Below are 25,803 nucleotides of genomic sequence, written 5' to 3' on the forward strand. Positions count from 1 at the left end.
AAGATTGAAGGAAAGTTCCTGATAATCTCAGTTTCTTCTGTGGTCATCTCCAACCACTTTTCATCTTCAGGAGCCTTCTTGATAAACTTCATAGAGAATAGGCTCCTGCTACTGATAGTCCTTTCAGCAGTAGACACTTCGAAGCAATTATCAGAAGCACTCCTTGTATTTCTCAAGAAATTCAGCACTCTTCCTTGATGAAAGATCTCAGACAATAATCTTCCATAAGGCACTTGCTTCCTTCCTCTGATAGTGCTTTCATTTATAGCCCAGCAGAGATGATCCATTACATATCTTGGGAAGTTTATCTTTTCCAGATTGGTCATGAAGTAAATTGCTAGCTTCTGTTGGTTGTTGGGTTGATCAGACCCACCTGCTCTTTGAAAGAAGCAGTCGTTACTGAATTTCACCAACATCCTGTTGTGAATCTCCATTTCAGAAGGCTTGGCATCTTTCTTCCCACCCAGAAGAGTGTTGTAGTAACCTTGGAGCAGGACATCTTCCTTCTTGACTATTTCTTGGAATCTTCCCTCTGCATTCATTCTACAGGCTTTAGCTATAACGTCCTCAGTGATGGTTATAGGAATGCCCATCACTTCAGACCTTATTTCTAAGCTATCAAATGATGTAGGATTCATATCCATGGTCATTTTCCCTTTCTTTGACCCAGCTTGTTTGCTTACGACTTTTGCAGGCTTTTCATTGTACACTTCAGCTCTCAACCAAAAGTCCTTGACCAAGTTCACATACTTTGGTCCATTTAGCATCTTGAAATACTCAGACAGATTCTGAGTTTCTATCAATCCTTCCATTTTCACTTCGTACTTCTTGAGTGAAGCAAAGTCCACCGGTGACTCTACTTGAACTATTAAGGATTTCCATGGAATATCCATAGTCTTTTCTTTGTAGACTGACCCAGATTCTGGTGCGCTTTGCATGTTTGATGTAGATTCTGAAACTTTTGAGCTTGATGATGTCATTTGATGATTGACGAAGATTTGAAGAAGATGAAGATTTTAGGGTTCTAAGGTTGAGGGAATGCGCTTACTTCGCAAGAGGTTAGAGAGCAAATGTGTTTGTTGTGAGTGAGTAGTGTGTGAATTGACAAAGTGTTAAAAGTAAAACAATTGCAATTCAAAAGAGACAAACAAACATAACATTAATGACAAAATTGGGGGCGCGTGAAAAGTACTTTCAAAGCTATTAAATCATCATTGCCCTTTTAGTTATACACCAATACATACAGGCCACGTAAGAAGTTCACAGAGTAACTACTAAGTTAGTGGGCCAGAAGTTACTTTTTAAAAGGTAACTCCCAACGTTTCCACTAATTCAACTATTCAGAAGCAACAAATCCAGCTTCTGGACTTCAGATGCTGACGTCATCATCAGAAGCGAGTTTTCCTCAGAACCTCAATAAAGAGCTTCTGATGGACTACTGCTTCTGAACTAACTTCAGAACCTAAAACCTTTTCAGGAGCAAGCAAACATCTAATCAGACACGTAGTGCATGTTCAAATTTTTCTTTATAAAATCAAATCTTTCAACAGTTAAAGGCTTAGTAAATATATCAGCCCATTGATTTTCAGTATCAATGAATTGTATATCTAAAATTCCTTTTTGAACATAATCTCTGATAAAATGGTGTTTGATTTCAATGTGCTTAGCTCTTGAATGCAAAATTGGATTTTTAGACAAACAAATAGCTGCAGTATTATCACAATAAATGGGAATACTGTTAGCAGTTATCTGATAATCTTCCAACTGATTTTTCATCCAAAGTAGTTGTGTACAACAACTTGCAGCCGAAATGTATTCTGCTTCTGCTGTAGACATAGCAATAGTTGTTTGTCTTTTGCTAGCCCAGGATATAAGATTATCACCCAGAAATTGACAATTGCCACTGGTTGACTTTCTTTCAATCCTATCACCAGCATAATCAGCATCACAGAATCCAATTAGCTTATAATCTAAGGATTTCTTATAAAGGAGTCCAAGATTAGTTGTTCCTTTCAAATACCTGAAGATTCTCTTGACAGCAGTCATATGAGATTCTCTAGGATCTGATTGGAATCTTGCACACAAGCATACACTGAATAAAATATCTGGCCTAGATGCAGTAAGGTATAACAAAGAACCAATCATACCTCTATACAGCTTCTGATCTACTTTAGCTCCTTCATCTTCTTTGCTTAAGGTGCACGTAGGGTGCATTGGAGTGTTCATCACTTTACAATCTTCAAGTTTGAACTTCTTCAGAAGCTCCTTTGTGTACTTTGATTGATGAACATAGACTCCATTTTTGCATTGATTGATTTGAATGCCAAGGAAGAACTTCAGCTCTCCCATCATGCTCATTTCAAATTCATCCTGCATTAACTCAGAAAATTCCTTGCAAAGAGATGCATTAGTAGAACCAAATATTATATCATCAACATATATTTGCACAACAAGAATATCTTTCCCAAGGGTCCTTCTGAAGAGTGTAGTATCAACCTGTCCTCTTTTAAAATCATTCTTGATTAAGAAATTACTTAGTCTATCATACCAAGCTCTGGGAGCTTGTTTCAAGCCATATAGTGATTTCTTCAGTTTAAAAACATGGTCAGGATATTTAATATCCTCAAATCCAGGAGGTTGCTTGACATACACTTCTTCTTCTATGACACCATTTAGAAATGCACTCTTGACATCCATTTGATATAATATTATGCCATGATTAACTGCATAGGAAAGAAGTAACCTGATTGCTTCCAATCTAGCAACTGGAGCAAACGTTTCAGAGTAATCAATGCCTTCTTGTTGACTATACCCTTGTGCAACAAGCCTGGCTTTGTTTCTTGTTACTTCACCTTGCTCATTCAGCTTGTTTCTGAATACCCATTTTGTTCCAATAATGTTCTTGTGCTGAGGTTTGGGTACCAGATCCCACACATCATTTCTTTGAAATTGATTCAACTCTTCTTGCATAGCTAGGATCCATCCATCATCTGAAAGTGCTTCATCAACTGTTGTAGGTTCAATCATTGAGATTAGTCCAATCATTGACTCTACTTGTCTGAAATGTGATCTTGTTCTTCTTGGACTATCTTTGTTTCCAATGATTAGCTCCTCAGGATGTGAAGACTTGTGTTTGAATGTGTTTCTGAGAGGATCTTCTTGATGTGAGCCATCTTGTGCTTCATCAGAAGCAGTTTCATCTTGTGCTTCTGATGTGGGTTCAACTTCTGGACTATCTTCAGATTCAGCTATCTGATCAGGTTCTGGAGTAACTTCAGGAACCTGTATCTCTGCAAAACTTTCATCTTGCTTTGAAGTTTTATCTTCAAGCTCCTTGTCATCAAATTTAACGTGCATAGATTCTTCAACACAGAGTGTTTCTGAATTATACACTCTGTATGCTTTTGACCTTTCAGAGTAACCTAGAAAGATTCCTCTTTGGGCCTTGGCATCAAATTTCTTTAGGTAGAGCTTGTTGTTCAGAATGTAACATGTACATCCAAATTGATGAAAGTAAGAGATATTGGGTTTTCTTCCTTTAAAGAGTTCATATGCTGTTTTCTCCAAAATAGGTCTGATATAGATCCTGTTTTGAACATAGCATGCTGTATTCACTGCTTCTGCCCAAAAATGTTTTGGTAAATTGTTTTCATGAATCATGGTTCTGGCCATTTCTTGTAAAGTTCTATTCTTTCTCTCTACAACCCCATTTTGTTGTGGTGTTCTAGGAGAAGAGAATTCATGGAAAATTCCATGTTTTTCACAAAAAGCTTCAAATGGCTCATTTTCAAATTCTCCACCATGATCACTTCTGACTTTCAAAATTTTTGATTCTTTTTCAGATTGAATTTGAGTGCAGAAGCTACTGAATACATTACATGCAACATCTTTACTCTTTATGAATTTCACCCAAGTCCATCTGCTGTAATCATCAACAATGACTAATCCATATTTACTTCCATATAAGGATGCAGTACTCACTGGTCCAAATAAATCAATATGGAGTAATTCTAAAGGTCTTGAGGTTGAAACAATGTCTTTGGTTTTAAAAGATGATTTCACAATTTTCCCTCTCTGACATGCACCACAGAGTGCATCTGAATGATAGTCAATGTTTGGTAGCCCTTTCACAAGTTGTAACTTACTAAGCTTAGAGATTAACCTCCAGTTAGCATGTCCCAACCTTCTGTGCCACATCCATTTCTTATCATTCACTGATAGTAGGCAAACCACCTTCTGATCAGCCAGTTCAGAAAAATTGATTTTATAGACATTGTCAACTCTCTTTCCTTTGAACACAATGGATTTGTCTTCCTTGTTGATTACTGTACAGTTGAGTTTTTCAAAAAGCACATCATAACCATTATCACAAAATTGACTAATGCTCAAAAGGTTATGTTCAAGACCATCTACCAACCATACATTATTAATTGAGGTAGAGGAATTACCAATAGTTCCTGTACCTATGATCTTGCCTGACTGGTTGCCTCCAAATTTCACATTTCCTCCCTCTTTCATTGTTAGGCTGAGGAACATGGACTTGTCTCCTGTCATGTGTGTTGAGCAACCGCTGTCTAGGTACCATGATCTTTGCTTTGGCACTGCTCTTAGACATACCTGCATCATTGACATTTTTAGATTTAGGTACCCATTGTTCTATGGGTCCTGGAAGGTTAGTACTTAAGGCTTTACTCTTCACTTCTTGTACCTTGTGCTGTGAGTTGGGTTGCTTCTGATTAACCATCACCTTAGGTTTTGGTACTTCAGAAGCAGTAACTGTCTTCTTCTGAAACTTAGGCTTCAGAACCCCAGATTTTGGTTTCACCAGACTCTGAGGAATAGGTTCTGATCTTTTCAGGATCCTAACCTTTGAAGTCTTGGAATCAGATTTGATCATAGCCTTTGACTTAGAGTTCTTTGGCTTTGAAGTAATCTTAGCCTTAGGACTAGAAGCTTCAGGTTCTGATTGAACAACAGTTTCCAACTCAGCCCCTTCTGGTACAAAGAATGTTTTCAGACCTTCCTTGATGCATTCACAACAAGATTTTAGATTGGTTTTCTCAAGTTTCACTTCTGGAAAACCAATTCCTCTGCCATTGTTCTTGTAAATGCTATAAATCATAGAAGCTACTCTGCTTCTGTCAATGCCAGATATAATAAAATCTTCAAGAGCAATTTCATGATTACTTAAAGATTTTTCATTACACTTTTCTTGTAGCTTCTGACATACGAACCTGAGCTGATCTTCATATGTTTTACACATGAAGTCAAAGCCCCTAAGTCCTTGTTCAGAAGCTTTCAGATCCAATAGAGTTGATTTTTGCTGTTGTACCAAATCAGCATATTTTTCTTTTAAATCCTTCAACTCATTGGTTCTTACTTCAAAATGTGTAAGAAGTTCTTTAAGTGACTCAACAAGATCAGAAGTCACTACAACCTTGGAAGTTCTTTAAGTGACTTCAGCTCATTGGTTCTTACTTCATTAAGACTTAACTCATGAACTTTGAGAGAACTAACAAGATCTTCAACACTTAAAGTGTTTAAATCTTTAGCTTCCTCAATGGCAGTCACTTTTGGTCTCCATCTGGCAGGTAAGCTTCTGAGTATCTTGCTTACATGATCAGAAGCAACATAGCTCTTCTTTAGAATCTGTAGCCCAGAAACTAAGGTTTGAAACCTTGAGTACATATCCTCAATAGTTTCATCATCCTTCATCTTGAATAACTCGTACTGATGTACAAGCAGGAGAGCCTTTGTTTCTTTGACCTTCTTGCTCCCTTCATAATTTGAACAGAGAGAAGCAAACATAGCTTTAGCAGTGGATTTGTCACTCATCTTCATGTATTCTGCTTTGGGTATGGCAGTGACAAGGGCTCCTCTGATAATATGATGCTTCTTGTAAAGTTTCCTCAGTTCTGGAGTATGTTTCTTTCTATCCACAGCAGCTCCTTCTTCATCAAGGACTAAATCACCAACACCATCTTCCAGAATATCCCATAATTCTTCATCTAGGCTCATGATGTAACTGTAAAAGTTGGTCTTCCACCAAGAGAACTCTTCAGCATCTCCATTGAACTTTGGAATTTTTCCAACACTGGATTTCTTACTATCACTATAATCATGTGAGACATGTTTATAGCTAGTATCACCAGAACCAGTAGGAGGAGGAATAGACATGTTTTTCTCAGATCTTTGACTGTTGCACGGTTAAGTGTTACACAACAAACCAGGCTCTGATACCAATTGAAGGTGAGAAAAACACAAGAAGGGGGGGTTGAATTGTGTTTTTGAAAAATTCTTCGTTTCTCCTAAAAACTGAACACGCTGATCAGAAGCTAAGTGAGACAGCTTCTGAAGTGATAATCAGAATCTAAATGCAGCGGAATAAAACAGAGAGAGAGAAGAAGAACGACACAAAGCAATTATACTGGTTCCTTCCACAAACCGGAAGTAGTCCAGTCCCCCTTGCACTTCCAAGGAGATTTCACTAAGAGTAATATCTGATTACAATTGCTCAAGCACACAAGCAAGAGACTTCCTTTGCTCAAGCACACAAGCTAGAGACTTCCTTTGCTCAAGAACACAATCAAGAGACTTCCTGCTCAAGCACAACTGCAAGAGACTTCCTAACTAAACAAAATTACACAGAAAATTGTTTAAGGTTGAACACTTGATATACAATCAGAGGTGCTCTCAATACAAATCAGATACAGACTCAATGGACTTAAGAATTTCTAAGATATGACTTTGAGACACAGAAATTCTAAGTGAATGCAGAACAATTTCAGCAGAGGTTTGGCACTTGTAAAAAAGTTGTGAGTCTTTCGTTCAGCGTTCTTGCATTACCAAATCTCTAGGTCTTCACTTCTTTATATAGAGGTGTGAAAGAGACGTTGTGAAATTGCCAGCACACAAAGAGTCGTTGTTGAAGCTTGATCTTTCACCTTTGATCTTTTGCCTGATTTGGTTGTTGTCCTATGAAGAACTAATTTGAAATCCATTCCTTATCCAAAGGAACATCTATGCAGGCGAAGCCGTATTCTGGAGCTGTTTTCTTGTCTTGTAGCGTGGACACAAAAACAGAGTAGTGGAGAACGTGGTTGTACAATTCGTACAAATGTCAACGCTTTCGTCCAAATTGCAAGCACATGACTTCAAACACCTTTGAAATGACCGTTGCAAAATTCCACTAATCCTTTGTAGCATTTTCGAATCCAATAGACAGCTTTTGCAGTGATAATTCTTCAATTCTTGAATCTTTGCAAATCCAGTTGATATTCAGCTTCTGGTGAAATAGCTTCTGATGAGGCAGCTTCTGATGATGCAGCTTCTGATGATGCAGCTTCTGATGATATGACTTCTGCAGCTTCTGATGATGCAGCTTCTGATGATATGACTTCTGGACCTCTTGTCTTCAGGAGCACTATTCTTACTTCAGAAGCGACTTAACTTCAGGAGCACGTTGCCTTCAGGAGCGTCCAAGCTTCAATTATGTTGTTTCCTTTGCTCTTTATTTGCACATTCAGAACCAATGATGATGTAACTTTTTAATTATGGTCTTGTACACTTGAACAAATATTAGCTAGTCCAATTTACAATTTTTAATACCTTGTTATCATCAAAACTCTTTAAGGTTCATTGTTAAACACATTTTGTTCCAACAGTTGTGATATGAGAGAAGAAGGGAGCATGATTTGTTTGTTATTATTATGTATTTTTACTAAACAAATATTTGTTTTTTAATTAAAAATCTCAACCGTTAAATATTTTTTTGCCACATGTCTTGCATCCAAACCCTAAATAGAGTAAATGGAGCTTAGCCTAAATGGAGCATACCCGAACTCATGTTTGTCATAGAAAGAGCTCGTAACATGGGTTGGTCTAAGTTGTGGATTGAAAGTGATTAATAAACAGTGATTTTAGCTTTTAATAATAAAAGTACAGTGCCTTGGACAATAAGCAACAGATGGGAGAACTGATTAGAATTAGCTAAAAGAATGAGTTGTATTTGTATACATATTCCCAGAGAAGGAAATTATGTTGCTGACTCTTTAGCTAGACATAGACATAGATTTTGAATGCTCAATGGTGGAAAGAACCCCCCAAGTTCATTCACTATTTCACTATTGGCATGCTAGAGACTTTTCTGGTTTTCCTAACTTAAGGTTTATTTCCTAAATGGGTTTGGCTTAGTCCCCCCAATTTGTATGTTTTCTTTCTTTTTTATAAAAATTTTCTTTTATCATAAAAAAGGAAAAACCTAACACTGATGGAGCTTTCCACTCCTTTTGAAAAATGGAGAGAATCCTTACCCCTTAGTCTACGGCATGAAGGTAACACATGCAGTTAAACAAAGCTTGCGTTTTTTTTTTCTTTTTTTGCGTTTTTTTTTCTTTTTTTCAATGAATTTTCCAGGGGAAGTTTTTCATGTACTCCACAAAAACTCATTGACACACATCATTTGCTTGTTCAATTCATCACAAAAATATATATTCATTAGCATTTCAAAACATCCTTTAGTTAACTTTTTTAATTCATCATGTACAAGTGAAGGCAGATCATAGGTGAGGTCAAATGGACACATCAATCACATAATAATGGAATAACACGTAAATAAGGAAAAAGGGTAGCTACACCAGAGCCACAAATGTATAATTTCTTTATAATTTATAAGGTAGAAATCCTACCTCCAAGAACATCCACGGAACTAACTATCTTCATGCCCTGATAGTCTCTTCACATGCTTAAAGTCCCGGCCTGACCAAACCTGAGGTTAACACATAAATATAAGTATAATCAAATGTAATAAACTACTAAATAACTTCTTTACAAGAATATAGTTATTCTAGGTAATAGTTATTCTAGGTAGAAAGAAATAGAAAGGTATACCTTGGCTGTCATGTCATATGAGGAAGTTACCAAAAAGTAACCCTCCTGTGGCTCAAATTTGACTTGTGATATTAATTTAGAGCACTACTAGAAACTCTCGCATTTCCTGCGGAATTTTCTGCGGAATACACTGAAATTTCCGCAGGAAAGGTAATACCTTCGTGGGTAATTGTTTCCTGAGGATTTTTGGATCCGCAGGAAAGCTTCCTGCGAATATATCCGCAGGAAATGTCATTAAATCCGCAGCTAAAGTTTGGTCAGTTTTACCTGCCCGTAAGCATGTTTACTGCGACTAATCCGCAGGTATTTCTGCAGCAAATGACGCAGGAATATCCGCAGGAAATGCTTTCAACAGGTAAAAAAAAAGCTGGTAAATCTGTTGCCCAGGCATTTAAATTTATTTAATTTAATAAAAGATAATACACTTCAAAGCGTTTGATAATGTCATACAACAAAATATAGCCTTTAAAAACACTGAAATTTCAATAGAATGTTTTACAATTGAACTAAACATACAACAAAATATAAAACCCCGATTGATAATGTCTCATCCTTCTCAAAAGTTTGGTACACCAACACCACCTAACATACTTCCTATAATGGATCACACACATATAACATCTTCGACAATTCCCATTGTCAATGGATATGCTGCAAGATAGCTTTCATTTGTAATGGGTTGTCTCTCCCCATCACATTTACCTCCAGAGTTCCCCTGCCCCCCTCTGCAAATTTCAGCCATAGAATCAATTACTTAACTACATAATAGAGACAAGATGTAAAAATAAAACGAAGTAGAAGTACACATTCTTCTTGCTTGTAGTGAGAAGCTGAAAATCCAGTGAAAAAGACCCTTGTACGTGTGCTTGCTATCAACTGTGGAATCAACCCACTTAGCCCATGTCTTAAATGCTTGTTGTAATGCTTCAGAAACTTCTAATCTGTCATAGACATGATTACCTTGCTGAAAATAGTTTCTACTGCAAGAATGAAAATTGATAGTAGTTAACCTTTGAACTACTTATTAATAATAAAAGAATAGTGTCTTATCAGAATTGTTTTTTACCCATTTTTTGTCTTTTCATGATTCCACCAGTATCCTGTGTTGAAAATGATTATATCAGCATCATAATATTGAGACTTGGAAGCTTGAATCATATCAAGCCTAAGAGTTTCTCTTTGAGGAACTTCATCGTTACGTGACACTTTCCATTCTTGTACAAGAAATGGGGATTTCACAATGTCTATGGAGCATCCATAATCCTAATTAACATCACAACACATCAAAAACACAATATCAAACCTTAAACCTTATGCAAGCAAAAGCTCTATAAAATTAGTCCCCGACATTGTCCCTGTTATATTAGCCATTCAAATCCAATTCTACATAAAGAACCCACCAAAATGCATCGAAGTATAACAACAGCAAGTAATCACCTGCTTAGCAGCAAGAAGCTCATGACACTGCCCCTTCAGATTCATAGGGTTTGCCTGCAGAAACCCAATTTCAATATAAAGCACATCAAAGGTACAAAATGAATTAAAAAGAGTGAAAAAAGGGGGTGAAAAATGTATAATGATATTAACACATGTTCAGAAATTTACTAAAATCAAAGCTAGACAAACAAAGAACCTAATTCAAACAACAGAAAAAGCTAAATATGAGCATCACAACACCAGGAGAAAGAGAAAAGAGAAAGCATATTCACGAATATTATAACAAAGGTTAACAAACAAAATTAAATAGGAACTTGATTGACACAGAAAATTGAATTGAAATAAATTAAGTAACAAGGCAATGAAGCTTGTTTGAAGCCTGTTTAGGAGCAAATTGAACTTGAGATTTGGCATAACAGTAGACTAAGTAAACAACAGTAGACTAATTAAACAAATTTCTCACAATCATTTCATCAAACACTTTATGTGCCTTCTCCAAAATTCAATTTTTACTAAGTAATGAATGAATTACCTATTTCCTCGAATGAAAAGCTCGTCATCATCGTCCGTAAGAATCTAAAACCTAAAACTCAAATTAGATTAAACTCACAATTAGGATCATGAAAATCACAAATCAGAAACTCATCATCAAATTCAGTTGAATAATGAAAGTAATCTAAAACCTAAAACTCATAGATTAGATCAAATTAACAAACTAGAATCATGAAACTCACCAATCAGAGAGTAAGAGACCACAAATCCGAGCTTAAAAGACCACGAGTTTGAACAAATTCTACGAGAACGCAACTTCAACTTGAGCAAACACAAATTTGATTTGAGCAAAAATTAGCTTGAAGCTTTGCGTTGCTGGAAGGGAGATGAGCGGTTGTCGAACGCTGGTGGAACGGCGGTGGAGCGGTGGTGGAACGGTGAGAGAGAGAACAACGATAAACTGAGTTTTCTCTTCTTTTTCTTTTTGTGACACTTTGAGTTTTTTTATCTAAAAATAATAGTATATGTTTATATTTATATATATTTATGATGAGGTTTTGCTAATTTAAACCAACCAAAAAAACATAAGGTGTAAGTTAGTAAATGTGTATATTTTTTATTTGGATAAAAAAAACTCAATTATCTCTTCCAATTGTTTTTATTAAGGACTCCATTACACTAATAAGGACTCCAATGAAAAATATTTAAATAGGTCCTTATATTAATATTGAATATGTATTAAAAAATAATCACAATCGACAAAAATAGTTTGATATTTTATTTGAACTTAAATTTAATATTATAGGGTCCATGTTCACAATGTAAAGAGAAAAAAAATAATATACTCAAAATCTTTCAATTTTTAAAATTTCATGAAGAAATTCTGTCAAAAAAATTCATGAAGAAATTAAACAAATCCGCAGGAAATTCCGCAGGAAAAGTGACCAACACATTTTCGCAACAAAATCCTCAGCAAAAGTTACAGTTACCTGCGGATTTTCTTGCGGTGGGAGAATCCGCAGGAAAGGACCACAGTATAACCATATCCGCATGAAACTCCTCAGGTATTCCTGCGGATATATTTCCGCAGGAAAATCCGCAGGTAATTCGACAGTTTCTAGTAGTGGAGTGAGCGGGAATGGTGTACAAGGATTTCTTTTTCCACAAGTCCCAAATGCGACAAGTGTTATCTTCACCACCGGTTGCTAAATAATATCCATTAGGAGAAAAACTGATGCCACGAATCTAAAAATGAAATTCAAGAATGGTCAGCCTGGCAAAATACTATGGAAAAACAGATAGAATGATGGATAAATGAGAAGAGGGCGATCTTTAATATCTTACCGGTTTGACATGACCTTCTAGTGCTAGAACACTTCTATCAGTTCGAAGGTCCCATACCTGAAACGAAATCCATAACCACCCATCGCCGCTACTCACTCCAAAGAAACACCCCTCGTAATCAAACATCCTCTTCACCTCCCCATGGTTAAACCACACCCAAAAAGTGTGAACACTCCTTCGACTTCCACTACCTCTGTACCCCCCGTCCACCGAAGAAAAAACACCAGATTGACCAAAGCAAACTTGAATTAAATAATTGACAACCGATCTCGAATCAAAAGTGATCGGCCCACCAAACTCCAGAGACAAATAAGTAAGGTACCCCTCATCTTCAATCCGCCGAAGAAGACACCATAACCAGCCAAACCACTTGCAGCTAGACATTAGCTCCTGATCTCGAAGCAAAAGTAATCGGCCCACCAACATCCAAAGCACAAAACAGTAAGGCATTCGATAGGATCAACAGTGATTAAACTGAAATCATGACAGAAAAGGAAACAGGTTCAGCTCGAATACCACCCACACTCTAAGCACCCAAACACAACAAGAGTTAGCGACGACGAATATGAACCCAGCACAGAGGCGGCCACCACACAAGAAATAACTCCATTAACAATCATATAACACCACCAAATAACACCATCTAATACAAAGCATACACCACAATCTCATCACACACCCAAAAAAGGTTGAGACACTACAAAACCATATCACCTAAATAACAAAGACCGAGCAACCAACACACAACATAAATGAAACATGGGTGAAGTTTATGCAATAAAGTAATGTGTTAGTTGTGGTATCAATGTAAAATAGAGTAAGTTGTGTGGCAATGGAGGAAGGTTAGTTAGAAAAAGTGGCAAATGTGAACAAGAAGAGATGGAACATTGTCGTAAACTATACAATGTCATTGGAACAGCCACCTATAAACCTTAAAAAACAAACCCCACAAATAACTAGCCACAAAGATTCAACACCATGAAGCAATCATAAACCACAAAAATAACCAACTACCATAAACCACCGCGAGATCCAGATCACGATCTGAATCTAGATCTACCACCACAAACTAACCGACATCACGATCACGAACCACCACAAGAACCAACAACAACAACACCACGAAACCACTCCCTAAGACCATCGTGAATCACCACAAAGTGCAGCAAAACAATACCACCACGAACCATCCAACTAGTAAAAAATGGCCGCTAGGAGAAACGGGTGGCTGAGTGATGCGGACGACCAAAGACAATCATCACACCATACAACGATTGCATCTACATCACACCGGAGAAAAGTTGGATTGGGTGGGAGGAGGGCAACAGTGGAAATCTGGAGAGGAAAGAGAGAGAAAAGTTTCTATTTCTCTATTAATTATTACAACTCTACAAAAATGATTAATGCAGAATGAGATTGTAGATAACCCCAAACCTAACATGGTCGAGTCTTTAGAAAGTGAAGTGATTACTGGCACAGACGAATAATGTGTCGAGATCGTGGAGAAGGAAAACTTTGACCAAGAAGAAAAGTTGAATCTTAATGGTGTTAGATGAAATTGAAAGATGAAAAAGGGAAACAAAATGAAGAAGATAAGAAGAGGAGAAGAACCAAAGTACGTAAATGTGGCTTGGGAAGCACAAATATTCTTCAGATACTGCCAACTCCTGAGAAGGAACCTGCGGAAAATTTGATATTATCCTTGCCGATAAATACTTGAAAGAGGGTAATATATTTTCAGAAAAAGCAAAGACATGTTTACCTATTTGGAATGCTATCATCAAAACTCGTGATGTGTTTGATGATGGTTTCGCCTACAAAATTGGAGATGGAGATACAATTACGTGGCTCTATCCTTTGAATCGTCAAGTATTCACTTATTAATATGATACAAAATATCTCTCCAGATCATTTATGCCTTAGGACTAAGGATTTATGGGATGATGGGAAAAGCATCATTGTTGAGCTAAATCTGCCCTTATCTCTTGAAAGTATGCCTCAGTAGTACATGAGTTGAAATCAACCATAATCACCTCAATTGCTAACACTTGGGTGTGGAAAGACAATTAAACAATTGTTGCCCTTATCTAATTTTTTTTTAGAGATATTCTTATAATATTATAAACATTTTTTTTAACAAACTAATTCAAAATTTCAAATGATACATATTAGTTGACTAAAAAAGCAAGGACAAAAAAATGGTGATGGAAAACTTTTTGAGGCCTAATAATCTAAATTCTTTATTTTTTTAATGCACCACCAACAATCTTTATTATAGAAAAAATTGTTTAAAGAAATAATTGGGATAATAAAAAAGTAAGTATATATATACTCATCTAATTTGCTACACTTTTGAAAAGATAAATGAAAAAAACTAGACATATATACTCATATCGTGTTTGTTACACTTTTATTTTAATTTATTTTAATATTTGAATGTATTATTATTTATTTGTTATATGTACTATTTGTATTGAAAATTGAAGGTAATTTTAGAAGGAGAAAAAACAAACACAAAAGAACAAAAACATATATTTTTTTATCTATACCATATATAAAGAAAACCACCTATTTTTGGGTTGGATTTTTCCTTCCAAAAATACTCTCAATTTTCAATACAAATAACACATTCCCTCAAAAAAAAAAAAAAACAAATAACACATGTAACAAATATATAAGAATAAATTTAAATATTAAAATAAAAATGTAACAAACAAAAATGTTCAATTTTTTCCTTTATCATTTCAAAAGTGGAACAAACTAAATGAATGTATACATATTTATTTTTTCATTATCCCAATTATACCCTTAAACAATAGTTTTTTTTCTATAATAAAGATTGTTGTTGGTGTCATTAAAAAAATAGGAATTTAGATTATATATTTTTGTTATATTGTTGGTTTCATTGAAATAGATAATCATAATTAGTTTGATTTGTTATAATTTGAAAGTAAAATACAATTATATTTTTAGTTTTAATCAAAATTAAAATTTCATAAAAAACATCATTCATAATTATTTTTTTAATAATCATACAAAAAGCTTAAACGAGTAAATATTGTAAAAAAAAAAAAAATTATTTCCGAGGAGTTCTAATAATCAAATCAAATCTTTTTATTTTAATTTAAAATCAAATTAAAAAGATAAAACCTCCACGTAGGAGCACTATAAATATATATACCCCCACGCCCATAGTTTTACACGTTCAGTTTCTCTATTTTATTTTCCGATTCAGAAAAAATTAGGGTTTTGATTTGTCGCAAAGGGGAAGAACAATTTCCAATTTTCAACGAAACCCTAATCAATCACATCACGATTACTACGATGTCTTCAACAACAAGAAAGATCACTCTGAAGAGTTCCGACGGTGAGACCTTCGAGGTCGATGAAGCGGTTGCTTTGGAATCTCAGACGATCAAGCATATGATCGAAGATGATTGCGCTGACAGTGGAATCCCTCTTCCCAACGTTACCAGCAAGATCTTGGCGAAGGTGATTGAGTATTGCAAGAAGCATGTTGACGCGGCTGCTGCTGAAGACAAACCTAACGAGGATGAGCTTAAGTCTTGGGATTCCGAGTTCGTCAAGGTTGATCAGGCTACGCTTTTTGATCTCATCTTGGTAAGTTTTTTTAGGGTTTCAATTATTGTTTTATCGTTTATTATTTGATTTGGGTTTTGTTTTGGAATGTTTGGTTGGGGGTCCTAAATTAGGGTTTTCTTGTTGGTGTTGAAAAATCTGAATAGTTTATTGGTTTTCCTATTTTTTATTAATAATAATAAAGGATTAGGGTTTTTGGTTTTGGGAATTGATTGATGTTGCTTGCTGCAAATTGATCCTTGAAGTTTTTTCAATTTCAATTTGTCTTTTGTTTGGGTTGAATTTAATGGGTTATCAGTAGTTGTTTGAATTGTGATTGTTGTTGTTGATGCTGTTACAATTGTGCATTGTGCCTCTATTGGGCTATATGCTATTGTTTTGATGTTTTGTTGAATTGCCTGCTCTTGTGGCTATCTTTTTGTTCTTGAGTTGTAGGATATTGTTATTTATAGTTGATGCTGCTATGCTATTGTGAAATCCGAAAGGGGAATATTCAGCGATTTTATTTATGTTTTCATTTGGATATAATTGATATTCTTATTCTTTTTACATTAACCACTCACTATGTCAAATTCTCTGTTTTGTATGTTTATGTTATGTTTTGTTGGCTTATCTTTTCATTGTGTTCAAATATTCGTCGTGTTTGTTTGTTTGGATAACTTGCACAATGCAATGCTATTGTGTTTATTCATTCAGTGTTTGTATCACACAATCACTTAAAGAAGTGGTTCTAATGTATTTGATTAAGTGGTTCTAATTTTCAGGCTACGCGTTTACTGAAAATTAAGGGCCTGTTTTTAGAAGAAGTTTCTGTTTGATATATCATATTGTTTTCGCTGTGTTTTAAGAAACAGTTGAAACAAGTTTTAAGCAAAAATATCATATTCCTTCAATGTTTTATAGAACTTTAGAAATTAGTATGATATCATTGTTTGTATGGAACTATAGTGAACTGAATGGTTCTTTTTAAGATTAAACCGAACATCAATTGATTTATGAAATTCAACTAGCTGCAAGGGATCTTGGTTTTTTTATGAATAAAGAACATATAAAGCATGGACTTACTGTTAACGGACATGTCGTCACCAACAAAATATTGAGACAATGTCATAATTAATTGTACTATGTCACTTGTCAAGGTTCTGGATCACACTATCGATTAGAAGTGTCGGTGCTACAACTTCTAGTAAATGTTGTGGGTTTATTCTTTTAAATTTTAGGAGCCCAAATATGGCTGTTTGTTTGTTTGTGTTGCTGAAAATTGTTTTTGGATTCCATTATTAAAAAAACCTAAGTAGTCTGGATTATTGTTGAGGAAATTGAAGTTTGGATTCTGAATAATTTTATAATCAATTTTGTTGTTTCAACTCACAAAAACGTCTCTGATTGCCATTGCATTTTACATTCTCTCGTGTTTTCTCCACTGCAGTGTGTTGTTTTTATTTAATTTAAATGGTTAAGGCTGATTAAATATTATTGGTTTGACATTGTTTTTCTTTTTAGGCTGCTAATTACTTGAATATCAAGAGCTTGCTGGATCTTACGTGCCAGACTGTTGCAGACATGATCAAGGGAAAGACACCAGAGGAGATCCGCAAGACATTCAACATCAAGAATGATTTCTCACCTGAGGAAGAGGAGGAAGTTCGTAGGGAAAACCAATGGGCATTTGAATGATGCTCTTCAACAAAAATTTGCATTGTGGATTTATGCTGTTTGTTTTATTCATCAAAGTTCTGCAATGTAGATCAATGCTATATATGCTAAGTACTTGTTTATCTTTTGGATTATTTTGTGCTGAGTGTTGACTATGTTTCACTGGACAGCGTTTATCTTACTGCTTGAACTTAAGTGCGGTCTGAAATGTAAGTAATAGTAGTTGTTTATGATGATTGATGAGCTAATGCGTTGGTTTGGCATGAGGGTTATTGTCTTCAATAATTGCTGTCGCTATTAAAAAATGTAAGTTACTTGCTGTTAAAATTGGTACTACAATAGACCCATTTGACCAACTTCATCATGTGAATCTTGATGGGTGTGGGTTTTTTTTTTTTTTGGAGAGTGTCATCACCATCTGTTTGGTAATGTTGCTCTTGCTTTTTTAACAGCAAATAACAATGACATCTATATACCAACACAAGCTAGAATTTCGCATTATACTACAAAGTAAGGGCATTGTTTAAGGATTTGTAAAAAGAAATAGTGTTATGCATAAGAAATTTTATTTTCATCGTACAATACTTTGTCAAAATGAAATTCTTTTGGTTTTATCAAAGGGCATTTGTTAACATTAGCTATAATTGCCTCTTCCTTCACTGTGTACTGGTTAAGGGGTTGAATGGAAATGGATTATCCCATTTTTTTGCCTCATTTACCATAATTAGGGAATGAAATATCACATGCTGATCACGAAACATGAAATACTATAGCTAATTGAAGATGAATTTCTTGCGTTTTGCCTTTTCTTGTTTGTGCCTTTATTTTGTTTATATTTTCAATAAAAGTTGTGTCTTTTACCATACTATACTTTGTAATATTGGGAAATATGAGTTTTTTTGAGCAAGCATGCCCATGAGTGTAGCCTCTTCAATTCATCCTTTTTTGTTTTTACTCTATTTTATTAACAATAAATCAACACACCCAAGTGCCAACGCAAAGTAGATACATTTACCTCAGGCAGCAAAACTTCTTTATAAGACTCGTTTCCTAAATCAAGAGAAACAATACAATGTTGAAATTTGTTATCATGCTTTTTAGAGGCAATAATCTGTATTATTCAAACAGGGCTATAAACTATATTGTTATTATGAATCCTTCATATTACACTCCATTACTATCACAATAAGTTGGAATCAAAACTAATGACCTTGATTATAGTCAAAACTAATTTTAAACAACATGGAGATAAATATATCAAGTCCAGGCATTTGATGTTGACATTATCTAATGTAAACTACTTTGATGTAGATTCTCTAAATTTGAAGTTCCTAAATTTCCCAACATTTTGAGTCAAGAGTTTGCAAACATTTAGGCTATGAATGCATCACAATTAACCTAGATGCAGAGAATTTAAACTGCGGTAGATTGAAAGAATGTGAATCCAAAACGAGCTTTGATTTCAACCCGTGTGAGACCCCATTCATCCCAACTTATACTATTTGAAAGATTCTTTGGCTGTCTATTTTATTCATTCTTTAGTATCATAATGCAAAAGTTGTATCTAATGGGAAGAAAAATAACTAAGGCAGCAATATAATAAATAAATTATTAAAGACAGATCAAAATAGAGGTCATCCCTAAAAATCCAATTGAGGCAATCAACTCCTTTTAAATCCAAAATAAAATTCCAGAAACTTCATAAAGTAGATAAAAACTATGGTCTATAACGGCTTATTGAAGCTTATTTCCAATTGCCATTAAAAAAAACGTAATTCTATATTATATTCTACTTTGGAGGAGGGAATAAAATGGCATCAGCAGTCCTCTTTGAACGGAAGAGCTTCTCAACTTCTGGATCTACATTGAAAGCAGCCTGCAAAACTGTAGGTGATAGGGCCTTCCACACCGAAGAACTTCCAGCCATGTGTGTAAATACAGGACTGAAAAAACAAAAATCATATAATATGCATACACTATTTCTATAATAAAAGATAGAGTAATAAAGTCAAACTATTTCATATAACTTGCAAGCTATTTTCATAACCTATCCTTTAGAGTTTATGGAAATAAGCTGAAAACAGTTTGAGGACCTGTTTCATAAGCTCTTCCAAAGTGCTTCACAAATACTTACACAAATAGATAAGTTTTAAAAAGTTAATCCGAACAGACATTGTATGCTAATGATAATTAATTGTTCAATCCTTCCTGGTAAATGTAATTAAGTACATGCGGATAAAGAAACTTGAAAGCTCTTAAGTTATGTTGAGAGTGACTTCAAATTCCAAAGAAACACCTCAAAGAAACACAAATTCGGGAGTATACACTAGACAGATAATGAGTGCATTGCTTATCAGTCATCAAATGCATATATAACAACAAAAGGAAAACAGTATCTGCAACTTGATTAAAAGTTAAGAAAAACTCACTTAGGGGTAGTGATGATAGAAAACCACTCCATTCCATCATTGTCAGCAATCTTCGAGACGACGAAAAACCTTGGCACAATGAACAAATATCCAGCCTTCAAAGTTGTCTCCAAGACTCTCTTACCAACAACCTGAACAACCTGAACAATGCAAGTAACCTGCAAAGCAGAATCACAAGAGAATCCAGGAGAGCACATGGATCTTCCATCAATCCTCACAAGATCAGCTCCTAAACCAACCTCACCAACCAAAGGAAGGTTCTTGGTGTTCAAGACAACAACCCTTCCACCATTTTTAAATATCAACATCCAATGGTGCCTCCAGACAGTTTAAAGATGAAAGTTTATTTACCTTGAAGAACATAAGCAACCTTAGAAGAATCAGAATACCTCGGAACAACAAAACCGTTGTTCTGAAGAACTAACTTGGCAGCACCAATGTTCCCTTGACGCAACATAGGAAGCTCAGAAGGTGACCAAGCATAATACGATCCACCATGGCCACCGTACACTTTCTTAGCTGATTGAGGAGAAAGATCAATATCCATAGCAACAGCACCAAAATCGAACGATCACACGAAATAACAAAGCAAAGGGAAAATTTTAGAGAGAAATTTTGATGTGTTTTCGAGTGCATGTGGTTTGGTGTATTTATAGTTAGATATTAAATAAGTTTTATAAGTTTGTGTGCACGAATACACGTGTCAGTATATTAAATTGAATTTATTTAAATTTACAATTATAAAAATATCATAAATATAAATGATGAGATGAATGTTCAATGCAAGAATAAAAAGTGTAACAAAATCAATAATGAATTAGTCCAAGTGGTAAGAGTTTTTGGTCCCTTTAAACATGTGGTCATGGGTTTGTTTCGTGGCTCATGTGTATTAGAGAGAAAAATCGATTGAAAGGAAAGAAAGTGGTTGAAATATGTATATTAAAGTATATGTATGAGAAATAATAAAATTGGTGTTTGCCAAACCTGAAGAAGGAAAAATGTTAGATGAAAAAAGGTTTGGGGTTTCTGCTTGTGCTCAAAATATGTAAATACGTGATTAACGAAAATTTGTTTATTTATAGTTAACATTTGCATTAGAATATGTTGCTAAAAGATAAAATAATAACTAATCAAACCTTTTTTTTATCAAAAAAAAAACTAATCGAACTTTTTTTTCCTCAAACATAAAAACTAATTGAATGATATAATGCTAAAAGATTAGTAATAACTAATTGAAGCTTCTTTTCTTAAAAACAAATAAACAAATTGGAGTTTTTTAATCATAAAATAAGATCGTAAATGTAAACTTTGTTGAAAGTATTATGTGTAGTTTGTTGAGATATTTCTGCTATATAAAATATTAGAAATTCAATAAAAATTTAAAGAAAATATTGAGTGGATAAGATCAAAATGTTGTTGAGATGTTTATGTTAAATAAAATAGGGTCAATTAAGTTTTTAGTCTCTATAAATATTCACAGTTTTGTTTTTAGTCCCTATAAAACAAAATCATATTTTTTAGTCCCTGTGACATTTTCCTTAAGCATTTTAAGGACCAAAAATGTTGATGGAAATTTTGTATAGGGATTAAAAATGCTAATGGAAAAATTTTATAGGGATTAAAAATGCTGATGGAAAATTTTATAAGGAGTAAAAAGTGTGATTTTATTTTATAGGGACTAAAAACAAAATTCTGAATATTTACAGGACCATTTACTTAATTAACCCAATAAAATATTGATTTTTAAAAATAGAAAAAATAATAAAAATATTGAGAATGCATGTGGAAGTGACATGTGGCATAAAAAACCTTATTTTATACAGTTAAAACTCTATAAATTAATAATGTCAGGACCGGAGAAATTTATTAATTTAGAGAGTTATTAATTTATAGATAAATTAATAATTATTAATTTAAAGAGTTTTTAAGTAATTATACTGTACATATCAAACAAAAAGGCAAATTAGTCTATACCTCTTAGAATTAAGTAGCAGCGAACCTTGGAACTCAACGTAAATTAGTAACTACTGTGTTCATATGCATTGGAAATCAATAATGACTTTTGAAGTACAGTAAATGTAAACAAGAGGAACAAATGTGTTAAATGTATTCTTAATATAATTTTTTTTCAGTTTCTATGAATTATTAATTTATGATTTTCTTGGGACCGAAAATTATAAAGGGATCTCCCGAAAAATTATTATCTTATTATTTTATCGAGTTTTTCAATTTTTTACATTGGCCCAAGTCGGGACCGGACAAATTTATTATTTTAGAGAGTTTATTAATTTACCGAGTATTAAATTAAAGAGTTTCTATTGTATATAAAAAAAAAATTATTTCCGAGGAGTTCTAATAATCAAATAAATCTTTTTATTTTAATTTAAAATCAAATTAAAAAGATAAAACCTCCACGTAGGAGCACTATAAATATATATACCCCCACGCCCATAGTTTTACACGTTCAGTTTCTCTATTTTATTTTCCGATTCAGAAAAAATTAGGGTTTTGATTTGTCGCAAAGGGGAAGAACAATTTCCAATTTTCAACGAAACCCTAATCAATCACATCACGATTACTACGATGTCTTCAACAACAAGAAAGATCACTCTGAAGAGTTCCGACGGTGAGACCTTCGAGGTCGATGAAGCGGTTGCTTTGGAATCTCAGACGATCAAGCATATGATCGAAGATGATTGCGCTGACAGTGGAATCCCTCTTCCCAACGTTACCAGCAAGATCTTGGCGAAGGTGATTGAGTATTGCAAGAAGCATGTTGACGCGGCTGCTGCTGAAGACAAACCTAACGAGGATGAGCTTAAGTCTTGGGATTCCGAGTTCGTCAAGGTTGATCAGGCTACGCTTTTTGATCTCATCTTGGTAAGTTTTTTTAGGGTTTCAATTATTGTTTTATCGTTTATTATTTGATTTGGGTTTTGTTTTGGAATGCTTGGGGGTCCTAAATTAAATTAGGGTTTTCTGGTTGGTGTTGAAAAATCTGAATAGTTTATTGGTTTTCCTATTTTTTTATTAATAATAAAGGATTAGGGTTTTTGGTTTTGGGAATTGATTGAACTATTTTTTATTTGATCGTTGAAGTTTTTTCAATTTCAATTTGTCTTTTGTTTGGGTTGAATGTAATGGGTTATCAGTAGTAGTTGTTTGAATTGTGATTGTTGTTGTTGTTGATGCTGTTACAATTGTGCCTCTATTCTATTGGGCTATATGCTATTGTTTTGATGTTGTGTTGAATTGCCTGCTCTTGTGGCTATCTTTTTGTTCTTGAGTTGTAGGATATTGTTATTTATGGTTGATGCTGCTATGCTATTGTGAAATTATTCAGCGATTTTATGTTTTCATTTGGATTGTTATGTGAGAAACTATATAGTCAAATCCGAATAATTGATATTCTTATTCTTTTTACATTAACCACTCACTATGTTAAATTCTCTGTTTTATATGTTTATGTTATGTTTTGTTGGCTTATCTTTTCATTGTGTTGAAATATTCGTCGTGTTTGTTTGGATAACTTGCACAATGCAATACTATTGTGTTTATTATTCAGTGCTTGTATTGTATCACACAATCACTTACTGATAACCAAATGATGAACATGGATTGTCATTTTCTCACGACAGTCGTCTGAGTTAACTATGATGTAATAATCCCATGTTTCTGATGGTTACACCCTTCAACTCATTGCCATTAAAAAATGCAAATTTGCTTTGAATGCTGATATCATATTTTTTTCCTTTGTAGGCTGCTAATTATTTGAATATCAAGAACCTGCTGGATCTTACATGCCAGACTGTGGCAGACATGATCAAGGGGAAGACACCTGAAGAGATTCGCAAGACCTTCAACATTAAGAATGATTTCTCTCCAGAGGAAGAGGAGGAAGTTCGTAGGGAAAACCAATGGGCATTTGAATGATTATATGTTTTAACTTGTTACTCCCTCCGTCCCAATTTATTTGACCTCTTGGCTCATTTCACACAGATTAAGAAAAATGTATAAATAAAGGGGAAAGTGGAATATATTGTATTGGAAATGATAAAAGTAGTATTATTTAGTGTTATATTGTATTGGGAATGATGAAAGTTGTATTGAAAATTGAAATGAGTCAGTTATTTTGAGACACTTTTTTTTAGAAAATGGGTCAGTTATTCCAGGACGGAGGGAGTAGCATCTAAGTCAAGGATCTACCATGTGGTTTTATGTTATGCCTTTTTTTAATCATCAAAGAACTCCAATGTTTATCTTTTGGTTTATTTCTGTGGAGTCATTATTTGTAAGTAACAGTTGATTATGATTGGCTGATGCGTTTAATATGGTACAAGGCTTTTTGAGTTGAATATTTTTCAACTCTGGCAATATTTTTTTTTTATTTTCAAGTTCCACTTATTAAAAAACGTAACTTTTTTTTTATTGTTTTGAAGTTAAGGATAAAATTCTCCAGTAATTAGCTCAGTTTTTAATCTACTACATAATTTTTTTAAAAATTCTAGTAATTGTTTTGAAGTTTATTAGCTCAGTTTATACTGCATGACTTTGGCTAACGTACACAAGTAATATTAGTCATGTACTGTTTACATGTTTGTCTTTTAACAATGTATCAATGTAACCAAAAAAATAAGTCTCATCACATCTCATTTGATTCAATGGCGAGACTTATTTACGCATGCAATGGTGAAAACAAGTTAATTTAAAATGCGTCTTTTTTCCTATAAAAAGTCCCGTCCATAACTTTTGCAAAGCAAAACTTTCTTTACCAGCTTGTTAAGGTTTTAGGTGCATTTTAAATTTTACATGGTAGGTTTTTATTATTCGCTCATGGTAATCAATGATAAATTTACGGAATTGATAGTTGAATTTAATTTTTTTTTTTTTTTACCATTATCAATATGCGGTGTATAAACACGAAAGACAGACTAAACGGATAAAATAAAACAATTAGAGATCAAAAAATGGTCGTGATTATTTGTCACTCTTATTTTTTTAAGAAGCTTGAATATTTGTCGCTTAAACTTAAACAAGCTTAAATTTCCCAACTCTTGAGAGACTGACAATGGTTTGGTGGAAGTCAGAAAAAGAGGTGTATAAACACGAAAGACAGACTAAACGGATAAAATAAAACAATTAGAGATCAAAAAATGGTCGTGATTATTTGTCACTCTTATTTTTTTAAGAAGCTTGAATATTTGTCGCTTAAACTTAAACAAGCTTAAATTTCCCAACTCTTGAGAGACTGACAATGGTTTGGTGGAAGTCAGAAAAAGAGACATTTCTTGCATACAACGACATGGCTTCTTCAAGAACACACCATCTCAAGCAGTCACCGAAGATGAATCATCATCATGAACCTTCGTCTATTGTTTGTTTGTTTGTCACTTTATTTCACTCCCACCAAAAATCTACTCCACCTCATGATCTCACTATTATGAATACATTCTTATTGTAGTAAAAAAAAATTAGGCATGACAATATCTCAAAATAATCATCATCAAATAAACATAAGCTTCAATTAAATGTAAATGGGAATAAACTAAGAAAGATTAAATAAACTTAATCGGTGTTCAGACTGTTGTATAACTTTGCCACCGACAAAACTATCAACATCCTCCAACAGCTCAAAAAACCTACACAATAATAACCTGTTATATAACTTGAGGCGTGACGAAGTCGTATTCTTAAAGATTAACCACCTTATAAGCGCAAATATCTTCAAGATTCAACGTTCTTCCCGAGTATGAATATACTAGAGGTTATAGAACAATTTGAATTTGAATTTGAATTTATTGTTTGAATATGAAAACATCACGCACATTAACTTGCTTATTTCTAACAAAATGGTGCCATCCTGCTCCTAAAACACTTGATTATTTAGCAATATTGTAACTAATTTCAGCACTGCTAAGTTTTTTTTTTTTTTTTTGGAAAAGCAAAAAGGAAATTA

At 34.1% G+C, this 25,803-nt stretch overlaps 4 protein-coding genes and 1 non-coding gene across 8 annotated transcripts; 3 read left to right on the plus strand and 2 right to left on the minus strand.

The window, feature by feature from the left end:
- Positions 1–9,348: 9,348 nt before the first annotated feature.
- Positions 9,349–11,404, minus strand: LOC146954757 (protein trichome birefringence-like 4). 4 transcript variants are annotated; one of them, XM_085718322.1, is made up of 6 exons: positions 11,061–11,334; positions 10,859–10,909; positions 10,327–10,380; positions 9,956–10,152; positions 9,696–9,869; positions 9,349–9,614 (listed from the first exon to the last, which is right to left on the minus strand). In XM_085718322.1, exons 3-6 carry the CDS (start codon positions 10,369–10,371, stop codon positions 9,494–9,496), a joined length of 537 nt encoding a protein of 178 aa, XP_085574448.1. In that variant the 5' UTR covers positions 10,372–10,380; positions 10,859–10,909; positions 11,061–11,334; the 3' UTR covers positions 9,349–9,493. The 4 variants fall into 4 exon arrangements, 3 of the variants coding, with proteins under 3 accessions (XP_085574448.1, XP_085574455.1, XP_085574452.1); XM_085718329.1 differs by having other exon boundaries at positions 9,349–9,869; positions 11,061–11,404; XM_085718326.1 differs by lacking the exon at positions 10,859–10,909 and having other exon boundaries at positions 11,061–11,199.
- Positions 11,405–15,363: 3,959 nt separating this feature from the next.
- On the plus strand, positions 15,364–17,684 carry LOC146954758 (SKP1-like protein 1B). Its single transcript, XM_085718337.1, has 2 exons — positions 15,364–15,783; positions 17,266–17,684. Exons 1-2 carry the CDS (start codon positions 15,487–15,489, stop codon positions 17,437–17,439), a joined length of 471 nt encoding a protein of 156 aa, XP_085574463.1. The 5' UTR covers positions 15,364–15,486; the 3' UTR covers positions 17,440–17,684.
- A 1,342-nt stretch (positions 17,685–19,026) lies between these two features.
- Positions 19,027–20,161, minus strand: LOC146954759 (glutelin type-A 2-like). Its single transcript, XM_085718347.1, has 2 exons — positions 19,848–20,161; positions 19,027–19,361 (listed from the first exon to the last, which is right to left on the minus strand). The coding sequence occupies exons 1-2, from the start codon at positions 20,153–20,155 to the stop codon at positions 19,208–19,210; spliced, it is 462 nt and encodes a 153-aa protein (XP_085574473.1). The 5' UTR covers positions 20,156–20,161; the 3' UTR covers positions 19,027–19,207.
- Positions 20,162–22,307: 2,146 nt separating this feature from the next.
- Positions 22,308–24,202, plus strand: LOC146954760 (SKP1-like protein 1B). Its single transcript, XM_085718207.1, has 3 exons — positions 22,308–22,727; positions 23,607–23,798; positions 24,031–24,202. Exons 1-2 carry the CDS (start codon positions 22,431–22,433, stop codon positions 23,778–23,780), a joined length of 471 nt encoding a protein of 156 aa, XP_085574333.1. The 5' UTR covers positions 22,308–22,430; the 3' UTR covers positions 23,781–23,798; positions 24,031–24,202.
- On the plus strand, positions 23,445–23,531 carry LOC146954761 (small nucleolar RNA Z161/Z228). Its single transcript, XR_015025314.1, has one exon. It is a non-coding gene; the product is annotated as a small nucleolar RNA Z161/Z228 (small nucleolar RNA).
- Positions 24,203–25,803: the final 1,601 nt, after the last annotated feature.

The sequence above is a fragment of the Medicago sativa genome, chromosome 1 (genome assembly GCF_051527215.1).
Source record: "Medicago sativa cultivar Bolivia chromosome 1, Bolivia_mono, whole genome shotgun sequence".
Taxonomy (NCBI): Eukaryota; Viridiplantae; Streptophyta; class Magnoliopsida; order Fabales; family Fabaceae; genus Medicago; species Medicago sativa.